This window comes from Fusarium vanettenii (assembly GCF_000151355.1).
Source record: "Fusarium vanettenii 77-13-4 chromosome 1 genomic scaffold NECHAsca_8_chr1_1_0, whole genome shotgun sequence".
Classification (NCBI taxonomy): domain Eukaryota; kingdom Fungi; phylum Ascomycota; class Sordariomycetes; order Hypocreales; family Nectriaceae; genus Fusarium; species Fusarium vanettenii.
Genome location: NW_003315876.1, coordinates 8,673 through 25,822, shown reverse-complemented (window position 1 = coordinate 25,822; position 17,150 = coordinate 8,673). Strand labels below are relative to the sequence as shown.

General features: G+C 50.9%; 7 protein-coding genes across 7 annotated transcripts; 4 read left to right on the top strand and 3 right to left on the bottom strand.

The window, feature by feature from the left end:
* Window positions 1-379: 379 nt before the first annotated feature.
* On the top strand, window positions 380-2,710 carry NECHADRAFT_73976 (uncharacterized protein; the record flags this gene model as incomplete). Its single annotated transcript, XM_003049671.1, has 6 exons — window positions 380-448; window positions 510-589; window positions 694-1,436; window positions 1,493-1,646; window positions 1,829-1,864; window positions 1,930-2,710. The coding sequence occupies 6 exons, from the start codon at window positions 380-382 to the stop codon at window positions 2,708-2,710; spliced, it is 1,863 nt and encodes a 620-aa protein (XP_003049717.1).
* A 275-nt stretch (window positions 2,711-2,985) lies between these two features.
* Window positions 2,986-4,627, bottom strand: NECHADRAFT_89568 (uncharacterized protein; the record flags this gene model as incomplete). Its single annotated transcript, XM_003049470.1, has 4 exons — window positions 2,986-3,159; window positions 3,221-3,745; window positions 3,806-4,513; window positions 4,553-4,627. The coding sequence occupies 4 exons, from the start codon at window positions 4,625-4,627 to the stop codon at window positions 2,986-2,988; spliced, it is 1,482 nt and encodes a 493-aa protein (XP_003049516.1).
* A 590-nt stretch (window positions 4,628-5,217) lies between these two features.
* Window positions 5,218-6,044, top strand: NECHADRAFT_29975 (uncharacterized protein; the record flags this gene model as incomplete). Its single annotated transcript, XM_003049670.1, has 2 exons — window positions 5,218-5,396; window positions 5,477-6,044. 2 exons carry the CDS (start codon window positions 5,218-5,220, stop codon window positions 6,042-6,044), a joined length of 747 nt encoding a protein of 248 aa, XP_003049716.1.
* Window positions 6,045-8,728: 2,684 nt separating this feature from the next.
* NECHADRAFT_89566 (uncharacterized protein) lies at window positions 8,729-10,323 on the top strand (the record flags this gene model as incomplete). Its single annotated transcript, XM_003049669.1, has 4 exons — window positions 8,729-8,860; window positions 8,915-9,368; window positions 9,423-9,814; window positions 9,895-10,323. The coding sequence occupies 4 exons, from the start codon at window positions 8,729-8,731 to the stop codon at window positions 10,321-10,323; spliced, it is 1,407 nt and encodes a 468-aa protein (XP_003049715.1).
* A 642-nt stretch (window positions 10,324-10,965) lies between these two features.
* Window positions 10,966-12,534, bottom strand: NECHADRAFT_29671 (uncharacterized protein; the record flags this gene model as incomplete). The annotated part of the gene is made up of 2 exons (XM_003049469.1): window positions 10,966-11,880; window positions 11,944-12,534. 2 exons carry the CDS (start codon window positions 12,532-12,534, stop codon window positions 10,966-10,968), a joined length of 1,506 nt encoding a protein of 501 aa, XP_003049515.1.
* Window positions 12,535-13,741: 1,207 nt separating this feature from the next.
* On the bottom strand, window positions 13,742-14,716 carry NECHADRAFT_29805 (uncharacterized protein; the record flags this gene model as incomplete). The annotated part of the gene is made up of 1 exon (XM_003049468.1): window positions 13,742-14,716. The coding sequence occupies one exon, from the start codon at window positions 14,714-14,716 to the stop codon at window positions 13,742-13,744; it is 975 nt and encodes a 324-aa protein (XP_003049514.1).
* Window positions 14,717-15,707: 991 nt separating this feature from the next.
* On the top strand, window positions 15,708-16,848 carry NECHADRAFT_98493 (uncharacterized protein; the record flags this gene model as incomplete). Its single annotated transcript, XM_003049668.1, has 3 exons — window positions 15,708-15,717; window positions 15,775-16,183; window positions 16,234-16,848. The coding sequence occupies 3 exons, from the start codon at window positions 15,708-15,710 to the stop codon at window positions 16,772-16,774; spliced, it is 960 nt and encodes a 319-aa protein (XP_003049714.1). The 3' UTR covers window positions 16,775-16,848.
* Between the last annotated feature and the right edge of the window lie 302 nt (window positions 16,849-17,150).

Genomic DNA, 17,150 nt, shown 5'->3' with positions numbered 1-17,150 from the left:
ACCCAAATTGAACCTTGTGAATATCGGCGACTACAATACTCATCTCATTCTGCCCAGAATGTGTATGGCGTATTTACTCTGACCAGTCATTACTATAGGTAGTTAGCCCTATCCCTGTATCACGCTATCACGGCGGCAATCACTGCTCCGCCACTAGTCAATATCTCCCAGTCATTACTAAACTATGGCACAACTGCGGGGACGAGCATTCTTGGCTCACTCACAACGAAATTCGTCATCACATCCCGCTGATGCGATGCACAGTCTTCTGAATTGAGGATAAGCTATACGCGCTCACTCGAGCATTCAGAGATACTTGGTACATAGGCCTGAGGTGTTACCTAGGGGTGATCATCTCTGCATCCTCGGCGATCCTACAATGGACACCGATAACACACGAGCAAGAGTTGCAATGGCCTGCGAGGTCTGTCGCAAGCGTAAGCGGAAGGTGAGAACCCCACATCTTTATCCATATTTGCGAGACCTGTGAACTGAGTTGCCACACGTAGTGCGATGGAGCAATGCCCAAGTGTTCATGGTGTTTGGTGAAAGACACGGACTGCAATTATGCCGTGGATAAGCCAAAGAAGTATGCCACATGATGAATCCCCACATCCCTCCCGTCTCCGCATCTCTGGGCGATTAAACACCCAGAGGCTCCAAGAACGTTAACTGACTGGGGGACCTAACCAGGAGGAAGCCTGACCCAGACTACATTGCAACGCTGGAGGCCCAGGCAGAAGCTCTGAAGGCGGAAGTCCGCCGGCTGGGAGCCCTCGTTACCGATTCAACGATACCGAAACATATTTGCGATATTTTGGAGGAAACGCATGATACCGGGAATGCCGCAACCCATCTAGACACTGACACCCAACAGATATCGGAGGAAATGGATTACACCGGGGACTCGCCGGCAATCCATGATATTAGCAAACTTACCTGGCGGCTGAGGATCGATGAGAGCGGCGAGACCACCTTCATCGGACCCTCGGGCAACTTCTGCTTCCCAGTCTCACATCCTCCTCGGGAGGAAATGAAGCGAACGACAGACACCGGCGATGATCACATACAGGAGCCAGCAACATTGAGGTTGGATCCCAACACATCTAGGGTCGCCAGGCACCTTGCTTCTCTCTTCATTACATTTGTGAATCCCGTCCACCAATTCGTCGACATGAGCAGGCTTGGGAGCCTCGAAGCCAATCCATACTTCAACGCCGTGGATATCCTCACTTGCGCGATTCTGGCAGCCGGCGCACTCTTCTCGGACGACTCGGAAAGCAAAGCCCTCGGTGACAAAATGGCCCACCACGCGGAGTCTGCGATTCTCCAGATTTGTCGCGAGAGGCCATGTGTAGAGACAGTGCAGGCCTTGTCAATTCTCTGCTGGCGAGAATTAGGACTGGATAACGAGAATATGGCCTGGATGTATAACTGTAAGTGTCCTCGACCATGCCTGAAGCTGCGACAATCCCTAACAATATCCCTGAAGCAATGGCTGCTAGTTTGGCACTACACCTTGGGCTTACGGTCAGCTCACTAGAAAACCTGGACAAAAACGGCACTCGCGAGACAGCTGGGGTGAGATCTCCGAGTGCGCAGCCTTCGCGCATACGAGCGCTCTGGAGTACGCTGCTTCTAGACAGGTGAGAAATATCCAATTCATGTCACGCCACGCGCTGGACTTGGGCTGACAATGATAAAGAATTGCTACATCAATGATGGGCCGAAATTGCATCATACCGTGGAGACGAGTTGAGGCATCGACGTTCGCCACTGCGACTCTAGATCCCTCGCAAGATGAGATAGTCTTTGACCATCACTGTAGGTTATGGTTCATACACGACCAGTACATGGATAGAATGTATGTCCAACCGGAAACCTGTTTTCCTGTCCTGTTTACGACCCCCAGCTAAACCTCGCCCACAGTTACGCCTTTGGGTTCAACAAACTTGACGAGCCTCAACGCTTCAATCTGCTTCTCGAGGCACGCGAGCAGTTGCTGTCATTCTACCGTCAACTGGACCCCCGCATTCAACTTCAGAAAGACACTAGTTCCCCCCAGGTCATCTTCCTGCACATGTCGTACAACATGTCTCAGCTCTTGATTCACCGGCCATACGTCAAGGAGCCAGTCGACGGCGCAGCCCATCGGTTGTCACTGAGGACCATGTCCATCGCGGCAGCCGCCATGGTTCGCCTTCTGCGTAGGTACGAGAAGATGGGCTCCTACGACAAGGTACCGCCCTTTGTTGTCCACAACGTGCTCTCAGCGGCTGTCACACTTTTGTTGATGGCTACCGCCAAGCAATCAAGCCTGCGGAGCCGATCAATCAGCCGTTTCCGTGTCTGTGTCAGCGCCCTCGAGGCCATCGGATGCAGATGGTCAAAGGCGAGACAGGCCATCCTCATTCTGCGTCAGCTGGCCCAGCGCTGGCGCGTATCCATCGCGCTGCCCATGCACCAAAGCTTCCCTCTCGCACCACAACCAGGCCCGGAGCCTCTTGTGATGACTGCTGAAGATGAGCCGACAGATACCACGTACACATACACAAGCCTTGAAAACGATACAAGTTCGGCGGCGGAACCGCTAACGGCCGAGCAGTGGGATGCTATGGAGGCCGCATCGGCTTGGCAGACGATTGATCATGTGGATTTCATTGACTATGGTCAAATGGGCCTCTGGACTTTACAATATGCCAGAAGCTAAAGTGCAGTTAATGAAGAAAGGGCCGGGCAATCCATTTGACACTTCTTTGAACGGCAGTGAAGGTTCTCGTCCACTTTCAGGCATTGGATGATAGTAAATGAAACGAATATCCTAGAACAAAGGAAAACTTATGGATCTTTGAAGCCGTGAAATCGTACATAACACGACCAGATGTGAACTGCAGGTTCTAGCAAGATAGTGGGATTTTATTACCCTAGACGCTAGCTATCTACCATGTCGAAATACATCTTAGTAAACATCGTGGGGGTTGCATCTCATATCTTGACAGAAGCTCGGATTTGCTTCCCAAAAATATACAGCGGGATTGTTGTCAGAATGGTGCCAGACGTAAGTGCGCCCCATGTGAAGAAGAAAGCCTTCGCACCATGCTCAGCGTAGTAATCATTCAACATAAAAGTGAGACCAAAAGCAAAGGCACTCTTGACAAGCTAAGTAGGGACCTGATTAGTTGCGGGTATGCAAAAAAGAGTTTGAGGAGAAAGTACTCACCATGGTCACGCCAAAGGCATCCGCAGCCCTATGCTGGCAAACATCGTTTGAGTACGCAACAATGCCAGTACAGCCTACGCCAACACCAAAGTTCAGGAACCCCAGAAAGACGGCACAGACCCAGATAGATAAACCACCTGCAATAGCCATGCCCAGGCCGAATGAGCCAATGATAATGGTGATCAGGGTAGGTACGAACACTACCAGCCGGAACTCAGGCTCGTAGACACCGTCATTTCGTTTGACCATAAGCTGCGCCACCCAATCGCACATCCAACCACCCAGAATGGTCCCGATAGCAGACCCAACCAGAGGGGCAATGCCGATGAGGAGACCTACGGATGTTGGGGACAGATTATAGGGGGGAGCCCTAAAGATCTGGTCGGCCACGGCACCCTGGATAATGACCCAACTGTAGGTGACAGACCACATTGCGCACGCCCAGACGATAGCCGGGTGCCGGGGAAGGCCCAGGGGACGGAGAAGAATGGGGATGAGCTGAGTGACGGGCTGCATCTGAACATGCTGCAGCCCCAGAGTTTGCTTCCACAGAACCGGCTTGTCAGGGGGGCCTACGGAACTGACATCTCCGACAGAGCCTAGCGTCCCAGGCGCTGGACTATCCGGCCTCTTTGCTTCAAGATGGCCCGAGACAAAGATAGAAGGTTCGACACCGGTAACAACCGAGTCACGGTCGAACAGTGTCTCAGGCATAAGAAAGAAGCTGAAGACAAAGGCGAGGGCGAACGAGATCGCTAGCAGACGGAAGCTCCACTGCCAGGAGAGGCCGGTTATGACATAGCCACTGATGACTGGGGCTGCGTTGACTGAAACGATGACGGCAAAGTTCCAGAGTCCAGCACGACTACCACGTTGGTGAATGAAGAAGACGTCGTTGATGGATGCTGTGCCGGCGACAGAGAAGAAGGTGCCCATACCGAGCCCCTGGAAAATACGAGCACCCAGGAGGCTGTTATAGGACTTGGCGCTTCCAGCCCAGACGCAACCAAAGACCATAATGAGCGTTGTAAACAGAAAGACTAGCCGCCGACCCCAAAGGGTGGTTAGAGGGCCGCAGACGTAGGCGCTAACCCCTAGAGCCATGACCAGAGATCCATTGAGGAGCGTCACCTGAGTCAGGTTGATCTGAAAGGCGGCGGCGACGATGGAGAAGACTGGGACCAGCACTGGACCGACGACACCAGTCACACAGGCCCCATAGATGAGAGCGGCAAAGTACAGCTCTTTGCGGATCCGTGACATGTTCAGGGGATCAGCTGGCGAAGCAGACGGCTGCGGCACGAGGACTATCTCGGCATCTTGCGCGCCGACAGACACATTTTTGAGGAGCGCTGTACCAGGGGGTGAGGGCTGGTTCGCCGCAATCTCGAGGATGCCAAATGCCATCGTTTTTTTATTCCTGTAATAGAAAGGGACAAGAGACCAGAGCTGATGGAGGTGGAAAGGACAGGATAGGATATGGTTTGGCCAAGAATCTCTGCATGATGGTCCATCCACTATATACTCCCGACTTTATTAATCAACTCAATATGTACTACCCCATACCAAAGGTCTCGTTTGGGCAGTAGATAACTAAGCGCGGGTTGGTCGATGCTTGTTGAGAGCGACTAGGGAGATAGGTGATAGCGGCACTGATCTTGCCGCCGTGATAGGTACAGAAGCTCCAATCAGAGTCGTTCCTGGGAGATAAAGGCCCGCAATCTTTCGCTCGCGGCGGGAGTGGAGTTCCCGCCGTGATAAAGTTGTGACTACAGTGTAGATAGGCATGGGTTTGTGGACAAGGCAGTGACCTATCGATCCATAATCTTGGAAGTCATACATTGCAAAAAGGGACAAATAGGGCATATCATAAACGATTACGTACTTAGGTTGCGAAAAGTATCTAGCCTGTAGTTTCTCATAAAGGCTCGACATTCCTTCTCGTTCGCCTGGCACCACACTCCTCATCATCACCGACTTGAGAGCCGCCGCCCATCATGACGCAATTCAAGCAGAAGCATGTTCGCGTCGCCGTCACGCAGGCAGAGCCGATCTGGCTTGATCTTGCCGGTACCGTCCAGAAGACATGCGATCTGATCACCGAAGCAGCATCAACGGGCGCCGAAGTCATAAGCTTCCCTGAGTGTTGGCTCTCGGGATATCCGGCTTGGATCTGGTAAGTATATCAATTCATCCGCCAAACTCTGTACGGAAGGGAGAAATTTATCGCTGTCTAACGCTCAATTGTGGTGACAGGGACCGTCCGGTGGACCCAGAGTTGGCTGCCCGTTATATCCGCAACTCTCTCGTTGTCGAGTCGGCTGAAATGGAACGCATCAGGGCGTGCGCGGCAGCAAACAAGATTATTGTAGCTCTGGGCTTCTCGGAGAGTCGTCACGGCTCGCTCTATATTTCGCAGGCCATCATTGGGGCTGACGGACAGATCTTGACGCTTCGGAGCAAGATCAAGGCTACCCACATGGAGCGGACAATTTTTGGCGACGCTACCGCCGAATGTCTCGATAGTGTCGTGGATACGCCTCTTGGCCGGATAGGTGCTCTATCCTGCTGGGAGCACGTCCAACCGCTTCTTAAGTACCACACCTACTCGCCCGGAGGAGGATACTCGGCCGTTTTCGGCCCTGACGGTCGGAAGCTGTCAACCAATATTCCATCGGACAAGGAAGGCATCATCTATGCTGATTTGGACATTGACAACATCCTACATTCAAAGGCCTTCTTAGATGTGGTTGGCCACTATAGCAGACCTGATCTGCTTTGGCTCGGCGTGGATACAGCAGTGAAGGCTCATGTGAAGTTATAGAAAGAACCTGCTACTCTTTAACGGCCTTTGGGTACAGATCAAGGTTACTTGAGCGGCTAAAGGGCTGGGGTCCTATTATTAAAGGAGAAGGAAGGAGTTTCAAACAACATGTCAGCGGTGCAATTTAGGTCAGGGTTAGCACCTATATACAGCAACAGCCATGGGTCTTGGGGAATAATCAATCAAGTCCTTACTTCAATGTGTTTACCAATCCCTAACTTCCTCTGTCTCCCATTCCTCCTTTTGCTACCATACCTATCCTTTCAGTTAGTCTTCACTTAGACTCGTTATCTTCGCCAGTATTATCCCCGGATGCTTTCCTCCTGCGCTTAGAGCTTTTTTTTTTTTAACTTCGTCCTTTCTTTTTCCTTCCACTTCTGCTTCTCCTTCCGCTTCTCTTTCTCCTTGTCCTTTATTAGTAGTCTACATAGGGTCGGGGTTAGCATCTGTGTGTAGTAGCGGCCGCGGGTCTTAGTAAAGTTTTTCTTACTTTAAAAAATTAACTTTAAGGGCTTTTAGAAGTATTTGTATTATAATTCATAGGGCATCCCAGCCAATCTTATGCCTCTAGGTCTGCCTTTGCCTTAAGGTCCCAATATTTCCTCTCTGCGCCATAGGCACTTATGGAGCGGCTATCCCTAGAAAAGAAGAGGAATTTGCATGCTCCAGAAAGTATAGAGAGCTGGACGAGAGAAAGCATTCGAGCAGGTTAGCAGCTAAAATACATAGACCTGGAGGATCGTCATGAGAGATATGGTTCTTGGAAACTGCCCTGAATCGCCCTAATATATAGGCAGAGTTGCCGTGGCTCGCATGCCGTTGAAGTGCTTCTACTGATTCAGCTCATGCGAGGACAGCTAGTGGCGAGACCTAGTGGCAGAGCAGCCAGGGGCTGTCCGTGATGTTCTGTAGGATATTGCTACTATATTAATATAGGGTATGCAGGATGTGGAAGTTGGTGTTTGTCCTAAACAGCCTGCTAAACATAGTCGTAATGTATAAGAATACCCTACGCATAGGCAATGGGATACTTTTCAACTTGTGCATTGCCAAGTTGTCTTGGCTCGGGCACTGGCTGTCACTCTGATACCGTCGTTGGCCGCCACCCCTGAGATAATCGCCAGGCCCAGGGAAGTGGGGCGGCGTTTTCACACGCTTGCAGCGTCTTCCCGAGGCATCAGAAAAGTCTGGAAGCCGAAGTGGCTGCGGAGCTGATGACGCAGGCAAGAAGAGGCGCCGGAGGAGGCGAAGAGAGCCTAACGTTCGGTGAGCCAATGTTACGTCATGGGGTTTGTTCATGGAATAGTTTTGTTGTCTGATCATTAGACATCTATCATGCCATCGTTCAAGAGCATAAACACTCATGAGATGCCCAACACGGGGTCTGTCAATTTTCCCCATGGACCCTTTGATCTCAAGCTTTCCGCTAAGGAAACATGTGATGAATTGTTGTTATTCATCTTTTCGCGGGTTCTCTTACGCATAACCCCAAATGGCTTCTCTGCATGTACCCACTTTCGTTGAGAAGTGTCCGCGCTGAGCTGTGCATGGACCATGATTCCACCAGGACTTCGAAAATCAAGACCCGGACTGGGGATGGTGGTGATAACTGGCCCGCCTTTCTCGGGCCGAACTCTTCTCAAAGTGGAGAAGGTCTCGGGGTGAGCGAATAACTGAGGGGTTCAGTTGGAGTAATCCAGGGGTAGCGAAGTTAACCTGGCCGATCCAGTTACTCCGCACCAAGCCATATTGGGGGAAATCGCCAAGGTCGGAGGGAATCACCTTGACAGTGGAGGACATGTATTGGCCACCGTTTCAGCAACAGAAGGCCTGTGCCTGACCCGCAACGTCCTGTCCTGATAATCTCAAGTAATGAGGTGGCAAGAGCGACAGTAGCCGCGAATCTCTCTTGGATGAGCCGTTTTGGGGGAGCCGCTAGACCAAAAGAACCCAAGCTGCGCTACTTAAAAGTGGTCAAGTCAAGACAGTCGAGCAGAAAATCTCTTCACTCGTCTGAACGCTACCGGCTTCCAGCGGCTCAATCTTGGGGAAACTTCTCCATCCGATGGGGCTCTACCATGTCAATGAATGAATAGGCCGTGCCATGCTCTGTTCAACACTCCGCCTAGGCCGGTATGCTGCGAGATATGGGATCTCTTTGACTGCGCGAAGACTCCCACACGGTACCAGTCTCCACTACTAGATCACTATCTAAGTCGCATACTAGCTCTATGGCGAGATGTTAGTTCTATATCTCAATTTGAGTGAGGGTAGAGAGATATTAACCGTGATTAGTGAAGATCCCTGCAAGATACCCAATGGGAGTCTTCGCGCAGTCAAAGAGATAATGGCTCCTCAGGCTATCCCTGTCTCCCAGAAAAACCCCCATGGGGCCACGAACTCCGAACCACATCAACATGGATTGGCAGGTTCCAGTCGGGTTCTAGAAGGAAGGTGCCCACTGTGGTCTACGCGATGCGAGTCAGGCTGGGGCAAGATATCAAAATCTCCACGAGATTACAACTCTGTTGCTGGCCGAAACGTATTGTAGTGGATCTACCCCAGGCCGAGAAGGAGACGTTTATATAGTCGCCAAGAATGCCAGTCCTCTTCCCCAGACTCCCCCATCTATCCAGCGATCACCCCAACACTCGCTCTCTCCCACCCATCAACGACCATCCGCGATGAGCCACTACGACTCCGAGAATCGGGTCCCCGAGGCTCCCACCAAAGCCCACCATGTCGAGGACGAGCCAGGGGTGACCAACGATGCCGTTTTTGGTACTATTCACCAAGACGGCCCCAACTACCGCAACGTATGAATCATTTTCTTATCCGAGATGGCAATCAAGGACTGACATGTCACTTAGGTAGGATGGCTTGGAACGTCGGTCCTCATGATGAAGTCCCAAATCGGCCTAGGTGTCTTGTCCATCCCAGCCTCCTTCGACGTCCTCGGCTTGATCCCTGGTGTTGTCTGCCTGCTGGTAATTGCAGTCCTCACCACGTGGTCCGACTACATCGTCGGAAGGTTCAAGCTTCGCCACCCTGAGGTGTATGGCATCGACGACGCAGCTGGACTCATGTTTGGTCGAGTTGGCAAGGAGGTCTATGGCATCTCATACGCTCTCTACACCATCTGTATCGCCGGTTCTGGCATGCTCGGCATCTCGATCGCCCTCAACACACTCTCCACCCACGCAACCTGCACTGCAGTCTATGTCGCCGTGGCCTGTATCGTCGCCTTCATCACCGCCAGCGTGCGTACGCTCGACCGTGTCAGCTGGCTTGCATGGATCGGCCTGGTGACTCTTGTCTCAGCCAGTCAGTAATCTCATATCTACCTCTCTGGTGAGAGATACCTAACAACGTCTGTAGTCTTTGTTGTGACCGTCGCCGTCGGCGTCCAGGACCGCCCTGACGCGGCGCCTCAGGTGGGCGAGTGGAAGTCCGACTATAAGCTGGTCAACAGCCCTTCCTTTGCGGATGCCATCTCGGCCATCTCGGCCTTTGTCTTCGCCTACGCCGGCACACCCGTCTTCTTCCCGATCGCGGCTGAGATGCGCGAACCTCGTCACTATAAGAAGGCGTTGTTCCTTTGCCAGGCCGTCGTTACTGTCACGTATATTGTTGTTGGAATCGTTGTCTACTACTATTGCGGCACCTATGTTGCATCCCCAGCCTTGGGATCTGCTGGCAAGACTATCAAGAAGATCAGCTACGGACTGGCTCTCCCTGGTCTGATCGTCAGCGCATGTCTCTACACTCATGTGAGTATCATCCATACCGATCAAATCGGGACGGGTTGCTAGCACCAGGCCAAAACGCATAAACTAACCAGTGGAAATAGGTCCCCGCCAAGTATGCCTTTATCCGCTTCCTACGAGGCTCCAAGCATCTCACCGCCAACACCTTTACCCACTGGTCTACTTGGCTCGGCTGCACCTTTGCCATGGCCGTCATCGCGTACATCATCGCCAGCGGTATTCCCGTCTTTGGCGGCCTCGTCTCTCTTGTCGGTGCGCTCTTGGGAACATTTCAGTGCCTACAGCCCATGGGCTGTATGTGGTTGTTTGACAACTGGCACAAGGGCAAGAACAAGGAGCAGCGAACTATCAAGTGGACTCTTATGGCCATCTGGAGTGTGTTTATCATTGTGATCGGTACGTTCTTGATGATTGGAGGCACTTATGGCTCCATCGTTGGTATCATCAACTCTTACAACAAGAGCGGCGGCTCTGCTGCTTGGTCTTGCGCTGACAACTCGAACTCGACTTGACCTGGGTCATGGGGCCCGAAGATGAATGTGCATTTAGATAGAGATATGAGGTGCAGGTTATGAGTGTTCCAACAATAGATCCTGATCGCTACCAATATATTGTCAAGTGCTTCCATGGCATTGAAGCTATGGCACCGAAGATGATAGACGTATAGGCCAGAAGCTTAAGGGGTAGTAACCTACTATCTTAGTTTCTCGCTCATGTGCCCTTTGATCTATTACCCCATGGGGTTTTCTAACTGGCGAGATATCGAAAGAGATGATAGACACCGCTCGTTCTGGAAAATATCCATCACACTTGGTTCTTCACTAGCATACGACAATCTCACCACCTCTCCTGGCCATTCTCGACTTCCACAATGACTTCGGATATTGAAATCAAGATGCAGAATCACGCGGAATGCGAAGAAGATGTAAATGCCAACAGGGTAAAGGATGAGCATATATCCAGCCCGTCATGGACGATCATTGTCACAGTAATTTACGCCATATCGTGCGAAAGCTCGATATGACGGTGATGCCAATGATTTGGGCATTGTACCTTTTTGATTTGTGGACTATATTGAGGCTTCATTGATGTCTTTGGTCGCCTTTCCCGACAAGCACCGCGCCTAGGAATAATAGTCTACAAGGTTATACCAGTCAATTGTTCGCCTCTTCCTCATCTTTATCACACAACGGCCTGTCAGGCAGACGTACAGCACTCATTACAATTCCCGGGCTATCAGGACTCAATCCAAGATGTGTCTCGAGACCGAGGCGCCAGACGCCAGGGTAGAATATCCGTGACTGAAACATGTACATGGATCCAATGAGATGAAACCTGTCTACCTCCAGTCCTGTGGCGCCTGGAATCTCGTGACGAACAAAGTCGTACCATTTGTGCTCAACAAGCCGCTGGATAACAGCCGAATATTGATTTGGTTGCAGGGCGTCCGAGTCAGCAAGTCGTTCAAGCCGGGCAAGCCATTCCTCTTGGGTGAGATTACGACCGAGTTCGACGCCTTCTCCAGACCCATCACGGCAAGGCTTGTATACAAAGCCATCCTTGACGGTCGAATCAGCAGCCGACTTCTGCCACAATACCTGGAGTTCCGCAGAGCCAGGAATAAGTGTCTCGACAATACCCTCTGCCACAATGTCGGCCTCATCAGCCGTCAGCACGCCCCGAGCCACCATACCCGGAAGCTCTTGTGGTAAGATTCCCAGAAGTCGCTTATCGTGCACCAGTAAAATGGTCCGAAGGTCGTTGAGGGGGGTAAGCGCCAAGTGGCGAGCCACGGCCGGATCCAGGCTAGCCCACTCATCCTGCATCATCTCTGCGAACCACTGCGGTATCAACACGTTGGAAGATCGATCCCAGAGAGCGTGTCCTGTGACAGAAGAGTCATCCGGGCGTATCTCCAGATCGGCTGGGCGAACAATGCGTGTTGGTTGATTTGTGGTCACAGTCCAGGCAGGTAGGAAAACGGCAGAGTCGACGCCAGGCCACTTGTCGCGGATGCAAAAGAGTGGTTTAGTCTTATCGAAAAAGTCCATCAGACGCTTACGTGATTCCTAGAGTATTCCAGACATGTCAATAGCTATACTTCCATTTGAGGGCGTAGAAACAGTGGTTACCTCTAAGCTGCTTATGGACTGAAAGTCGGGTTTTCCAGCCCCAAATCGGGAGATGCCGCTCGCATGGTGCCCGACAGCTAGAATGCCATTGAGTGGTAGTCTCCCATTAATTTCGCAGACTTGAGGTGCCTCATCACTCAGACCGTCTGAGCTGCGTCCAAAAAGAATATCAGTGCGCCAGCAACCGGTGTGTTGAGAGTACTCGGGCACTTTTCCACTGTTGGTAACCCATCGTAACAACAACTCCTCATCGGGATCTAATGGCATCCGTTCTGGTAGGTTCGCCGTCTGATCTGTGAACCATCGATCAACGAGGTCAATCACGGCGCGGCCGAGCAAGACATGCAGTCGTTTCAGTTGTGAGAGCTTGGGATCCGATATCGCAATTGCGTGTGGTGATAGGCGGGCAAACAAGTCATTCGCCATCTTAGCACCCCATGTGTCAATGTTGATCTGCTCTCGCAGCAATCCGAGTTCTCTGGCTCGCCGAGAAAGACCGCTGCGGTGTGCAGGGACAATGAGGTTCTCCTCGGTGCTGCGAGACACTGAAATCTGCAAGAGCGCCGGCAGATCCACAGACATGGCTGGCATGATAGCTAACGTGGTTCGTGAGAGTTGGCTATAGTTTATTAGTTGTATAGAAGGAGCAAAAGTTTTTTGATGTAGTGAAATTTCTGAGGATCTCAACCAAAGCAACTATGGGTTTGGTATCGAGCCTGGAGAGGTGATATAAAAGGCGCATTCGGATGTCAGCAGCATAAAAGGTAACATTACCACGTGAAACCAAGGCCGAAAGTATGCGTCAGCAGTCACACGTTACTAGCTTTTATCCCTGGATAAGCATACAAATATACCTACGCGAAGGAGCTCAAGGATCCTGCTGGTGAGATTATGTCAGCTGACAGGAAATAGATACTGCTTGGCTCATCTAGCTGTGCATTTGATATACTTGCCTTTTCCGAACCTTCCTAAACCTCAATAGCGTATCTTTCGGTCCAGACCATATTCTCTTCGTTGCACGACGCTCCCAACCAGCACAGCTCAACCTTTGAGCACATCATTAAGTCACTACGAGATTCAGTTATCAATATTTCTCCTCATACTCAGTTGAGTGGCTGCATCCCTCGGTAAGCCCGCAGCTATGAGCGTCTGTACTTGGGTACGGCTAGTGTTGGAACTATGATTGCATCTAAGAAAGACGTATAGTTCAACAGAAAAACCTGGCACATCGAGCAATATCTACATTCTAGAGTAGATTCCGGGCGCCGACGTGAATGCCCCACCGGACGGGCGGATGGTCGAAGCTGGGGCCCAGCGCAGATGTGGCTAAGTACAACAGCAGGCGGACGATGTCCAGCTGATTTACACTGGTCGGCCTGAACCAGAGTTTATACGAGATATCCCTTCTTTGATAGGTGAGGAGAACTAGGAAAAGATGTCCCTCCCAGTGAATTTCAAGCTGAATGAGAAGGCATGGTTTGATGAGAAAGCTACACTATTATTAAGAAAGGCTTTGAGGGATGCAGCAACAAAGGTCATCCCTTGGGCTATTGGAATTGCTGCGGCCTGGTGGGCGTGGTCTCAGTGGGTGGATAGCATAGAGAAGGTAGACCAGTGGTGAAAGCTACGAACTTCCAAAATACTAAAATTCGTTGTACTTGAATCATAAAGTCTCTGGCTAGTTCCAATTATGCTTCGTCACCGGACTTAGAGGGCGAATCTGACAACCATGTTATGAAAACTCTCGTGACACTATCAACGTCCATCCCTCGCCTCGCTCGCATCTGCGCCGCCTGTTTCATGCTTGCTTCCACCCTGGGGCTCCGTGGGCTTGTAGCTCTTTTTCAGTCCACTCCCACAGCTTTGCTGATAGTTCGTCATCTCGAGCTAATTTGCTTTCTTTTCCCTCCTTGCCAATCGGCTCATAGTAATGCCCATTCTTCACATCCTTGCTGAAGCTACACCACAGTTGAGTTTTGCAGCCCTCCTCGTTGGTAACCCCGGTCAAAGCAACTGCAGGCTTAACCAAGACGTTAAAAATCAGCCAGTTGACGTCTTTGTTGCCACCCCAAACGCCCGACTTGACTGTGCCAGGGTGTAGTGAGGTCGATGTGATCTGAGGGAACCGCTTGGCGAGTTCGTAAGCAAAGAGGGCCTTGGCGAGCATGGCTTGGCCGTATAGTTCGTGTCCTCCATGATTACCCATATCCGATTTCAGTTCGTCAAAGATGATGCCGGAGCTGGGAGCAAAAGGCTTGTGTCCAACGGACGACATGGACACAATCCTTACATCGGCTCCAGGCATAGCGGCGGTGGCGAGCAGTTTCGGCATCAAGAGTTGGGTGAACAGGACATGTCCTAAGTAATTCGTCCCGAATTGTATCTCGTAACCCTCTGCAGTGGTTGCGGGAGGGATCATGGCGATGCCAGCGTTGAGTTGGAGGATATCTAGTCTTTCGACTTCCTTGTTGACTCGCTCAGCCGCAGCCTTGATAGAATGGAATGATGAAACGTCCAAGTCCAGAAGGTCGATATTTGCCTTTTCTGCGGCTGGCGATGAAGCCTGGATTTCCAAGCGGGCAGCTTCGGCCTTGGAGCGAGAGCGTGCCGCCAGATAGATCTTGGCAGGGTTGTGCTTTGCGAGAGCCTTGAGTGTCGCCAATCCTAGACCGGTGTTGCTACCTGTAACGAGGCAAACTTTGCCGCTGAGGTCTGGAATGTCAACATCAGGGTCGAAGGAAGCCGAGCCAAACCAACAGTGGTGTTTCTCCATGACTGTAGAAGGATGCTACTACAAGATCAAGATGATAAGTTCTTGCTAGATTGAGTTCTAACAACGTTTAGACGGGACTTTGAGATCCCTTTATACTTGGAAACCCGACCAGCCCTGTGAGGCTGGTGCTAGAGTTTCCTGTTTGCATCTTCAATCAGAGATCCTGAAGGAATATGCCATGCATTATTGCAAGTGCATCAGACGGTGGTAAGAGTTACTTGGAACCCTTAAGCAGTTGATCCCATTGAGGCCAACCTGATAGGTATCTTCTATCAAGCCATGCGTTGTGACCATACGAGTGACCCAATTGCATCAATGGCGTGGATAATCCAGTGCAACACTGACCAGGGGGTTTCCAAAAGAGGCAAACAATGTCTCGCCTAGCGCTATGCAGTCGGACGAATATTCCACCGCTGCACACCAATGGCGATCGACCGGCAAAGCTGGGACCCGACCCGGCTCAACTGCTCGGACTTCCTCTGATATCCCGTATCCCACCCGAACCAACGGAAACAGGCATCCTTCTACATCTTTGTCAGCCGCGCTCTGAGCCGCAAGCCCGCATGCGTCACGTCCAGCAAAGAGGTTTCCGGCAATGTCCACATTGCAACCAGAAGCAAATGTAGCTGCAGAAAGTCGTCGGTCTAGGGCGCCAAGTCATCCGAAGCGCCACGGATTTGTTCTCTTGGCGACCGACAGTTTAGGCAGGCCAAAGGCGTCAGATCGAAGACTGATCCGAAGCCACTGCATGCGCGGCAAAAACAAGCGAAGCCCTCCCAACCATTCAGACGCTGGGCACGTGCCCCTTAGTGATGACCTCTTTCCATATTTACCGGATAGTCAAGGAGCCTCGTCAGAAGGACCGTCGAATCGGAAGTCTCGTGTTACGGTAGTGATCGAGGAAGATGGTGTTGAGCGACTTCCGGCACCCCAACCTTGCCCACGTGCGGTTCGTTTAGCAGTGGTGATGAATTCCGATTCTTACGAAATTATGGCAAATAGTAAGACTAATTTATGATTTTAAGTAAGAAAGTAACAGTTTGCTCACGTTGCTTTAGTCTGGCCTGGTACACTGAGGGCGTTCTCACTCGCTGGATTCGGGCTTCCCTGTGACATCCGATCAACACAGTGGCGGGATTGGCTTCTGACAGACCCTGCGTATGTTTGTTCCATGGTTGCCGTATGCGCAGCTGTTCGAGACTTTCTTCTAAATCGAGAGAAATCAAAAAGCACATCACTGTACCTCAGGAAGGCTATTTCCCAGCTAAACCAGACCCTCTCGATTCAAAGCCGCGCGCTTGTTAACCCAACTGTCGCCACTGTCTTTGCTCTGGGTGTCGCGTCCGCTATCGGGAACGATCAGGCAGGCATGTTGGCCCATGCAGCTGGTCTGAAAGAGATAATTCGCCTCCGTGGTGGTATGGACAGCTTCCGTGGTAATCCACAACTGCCAGTTGTGCTTTCGCGGTGAGTATTTCTTGATCCGAACTTGCGATATATTGACTCACCTGATTGAGTGTTGATTTGTGCTTGACATTGAGTACCGGGCAGAAACCCATCTTTCCTCAAACCGACCCTGTCTTAGCTGCTCGTTCCTTGATTAGTCCTGCCTACAGCTTGGGCTATCTACCCCTACCTCCAGTCAGAGGACAGATGCTCGATTTTCTTCAGGACTCGAGGCTGGTATCGATATTTCTCAATCTACAGTTCCTTGTCCACCGGCTAAACCATGCAACATCTTCAGCCCCTCATAGTATGCTGGAGTCTGAGTTACATGCAGGGATATGGACGGCACAGTATCAACTTCTGGAGCTTCAAGGTGCCATTGAAGATCTCCTTGGAGAGTGTTTTCGTATGACAATGTTGGCGTTTCTGACGACGACCTTTAACGTGATGGGTATCAGAATCAAGTACAAGCATTCCAGCGATCAGTTGCGGAACCTGTGCTGCGCAGTCGAGCCATCGACGGAACGACTCGGCCACGCCATGTTTTGGATATTGATGATTGGGGGCCTGGCATTTTTCGACCGCGATGAGACCTGGCTGCGCGACAAGTGAAAATGGGAGGTACTACCACTGACTCGAGGCTTGGAATGGGAGGAGGCGAGAGAGCTGTTGCAAGAGTTTATTTGGATTAATTACTGTAATGACGCCGTTGGCCGGCTCTTTTTTAAGGAGATGAACAAGGCGTAGAATAGTACTATCAAGACCTTGCCCTCAAATATTTATTCCTAGTGCCGCTTAGAAATATCCGCGAACTTCCTAGCAGGGACCTACTAACAATTCAGCAGCAATCTCTAATAAAATTCATAAAAAATCCCATATAAAAAGAAATATAAATTATAAAAGCATAGGGTAAGATTTATAGAAAACTAAGGGGTAAGATTAATTAGGTAAAATAAATAATAATATTTATAAAAAAGGTATATATTAA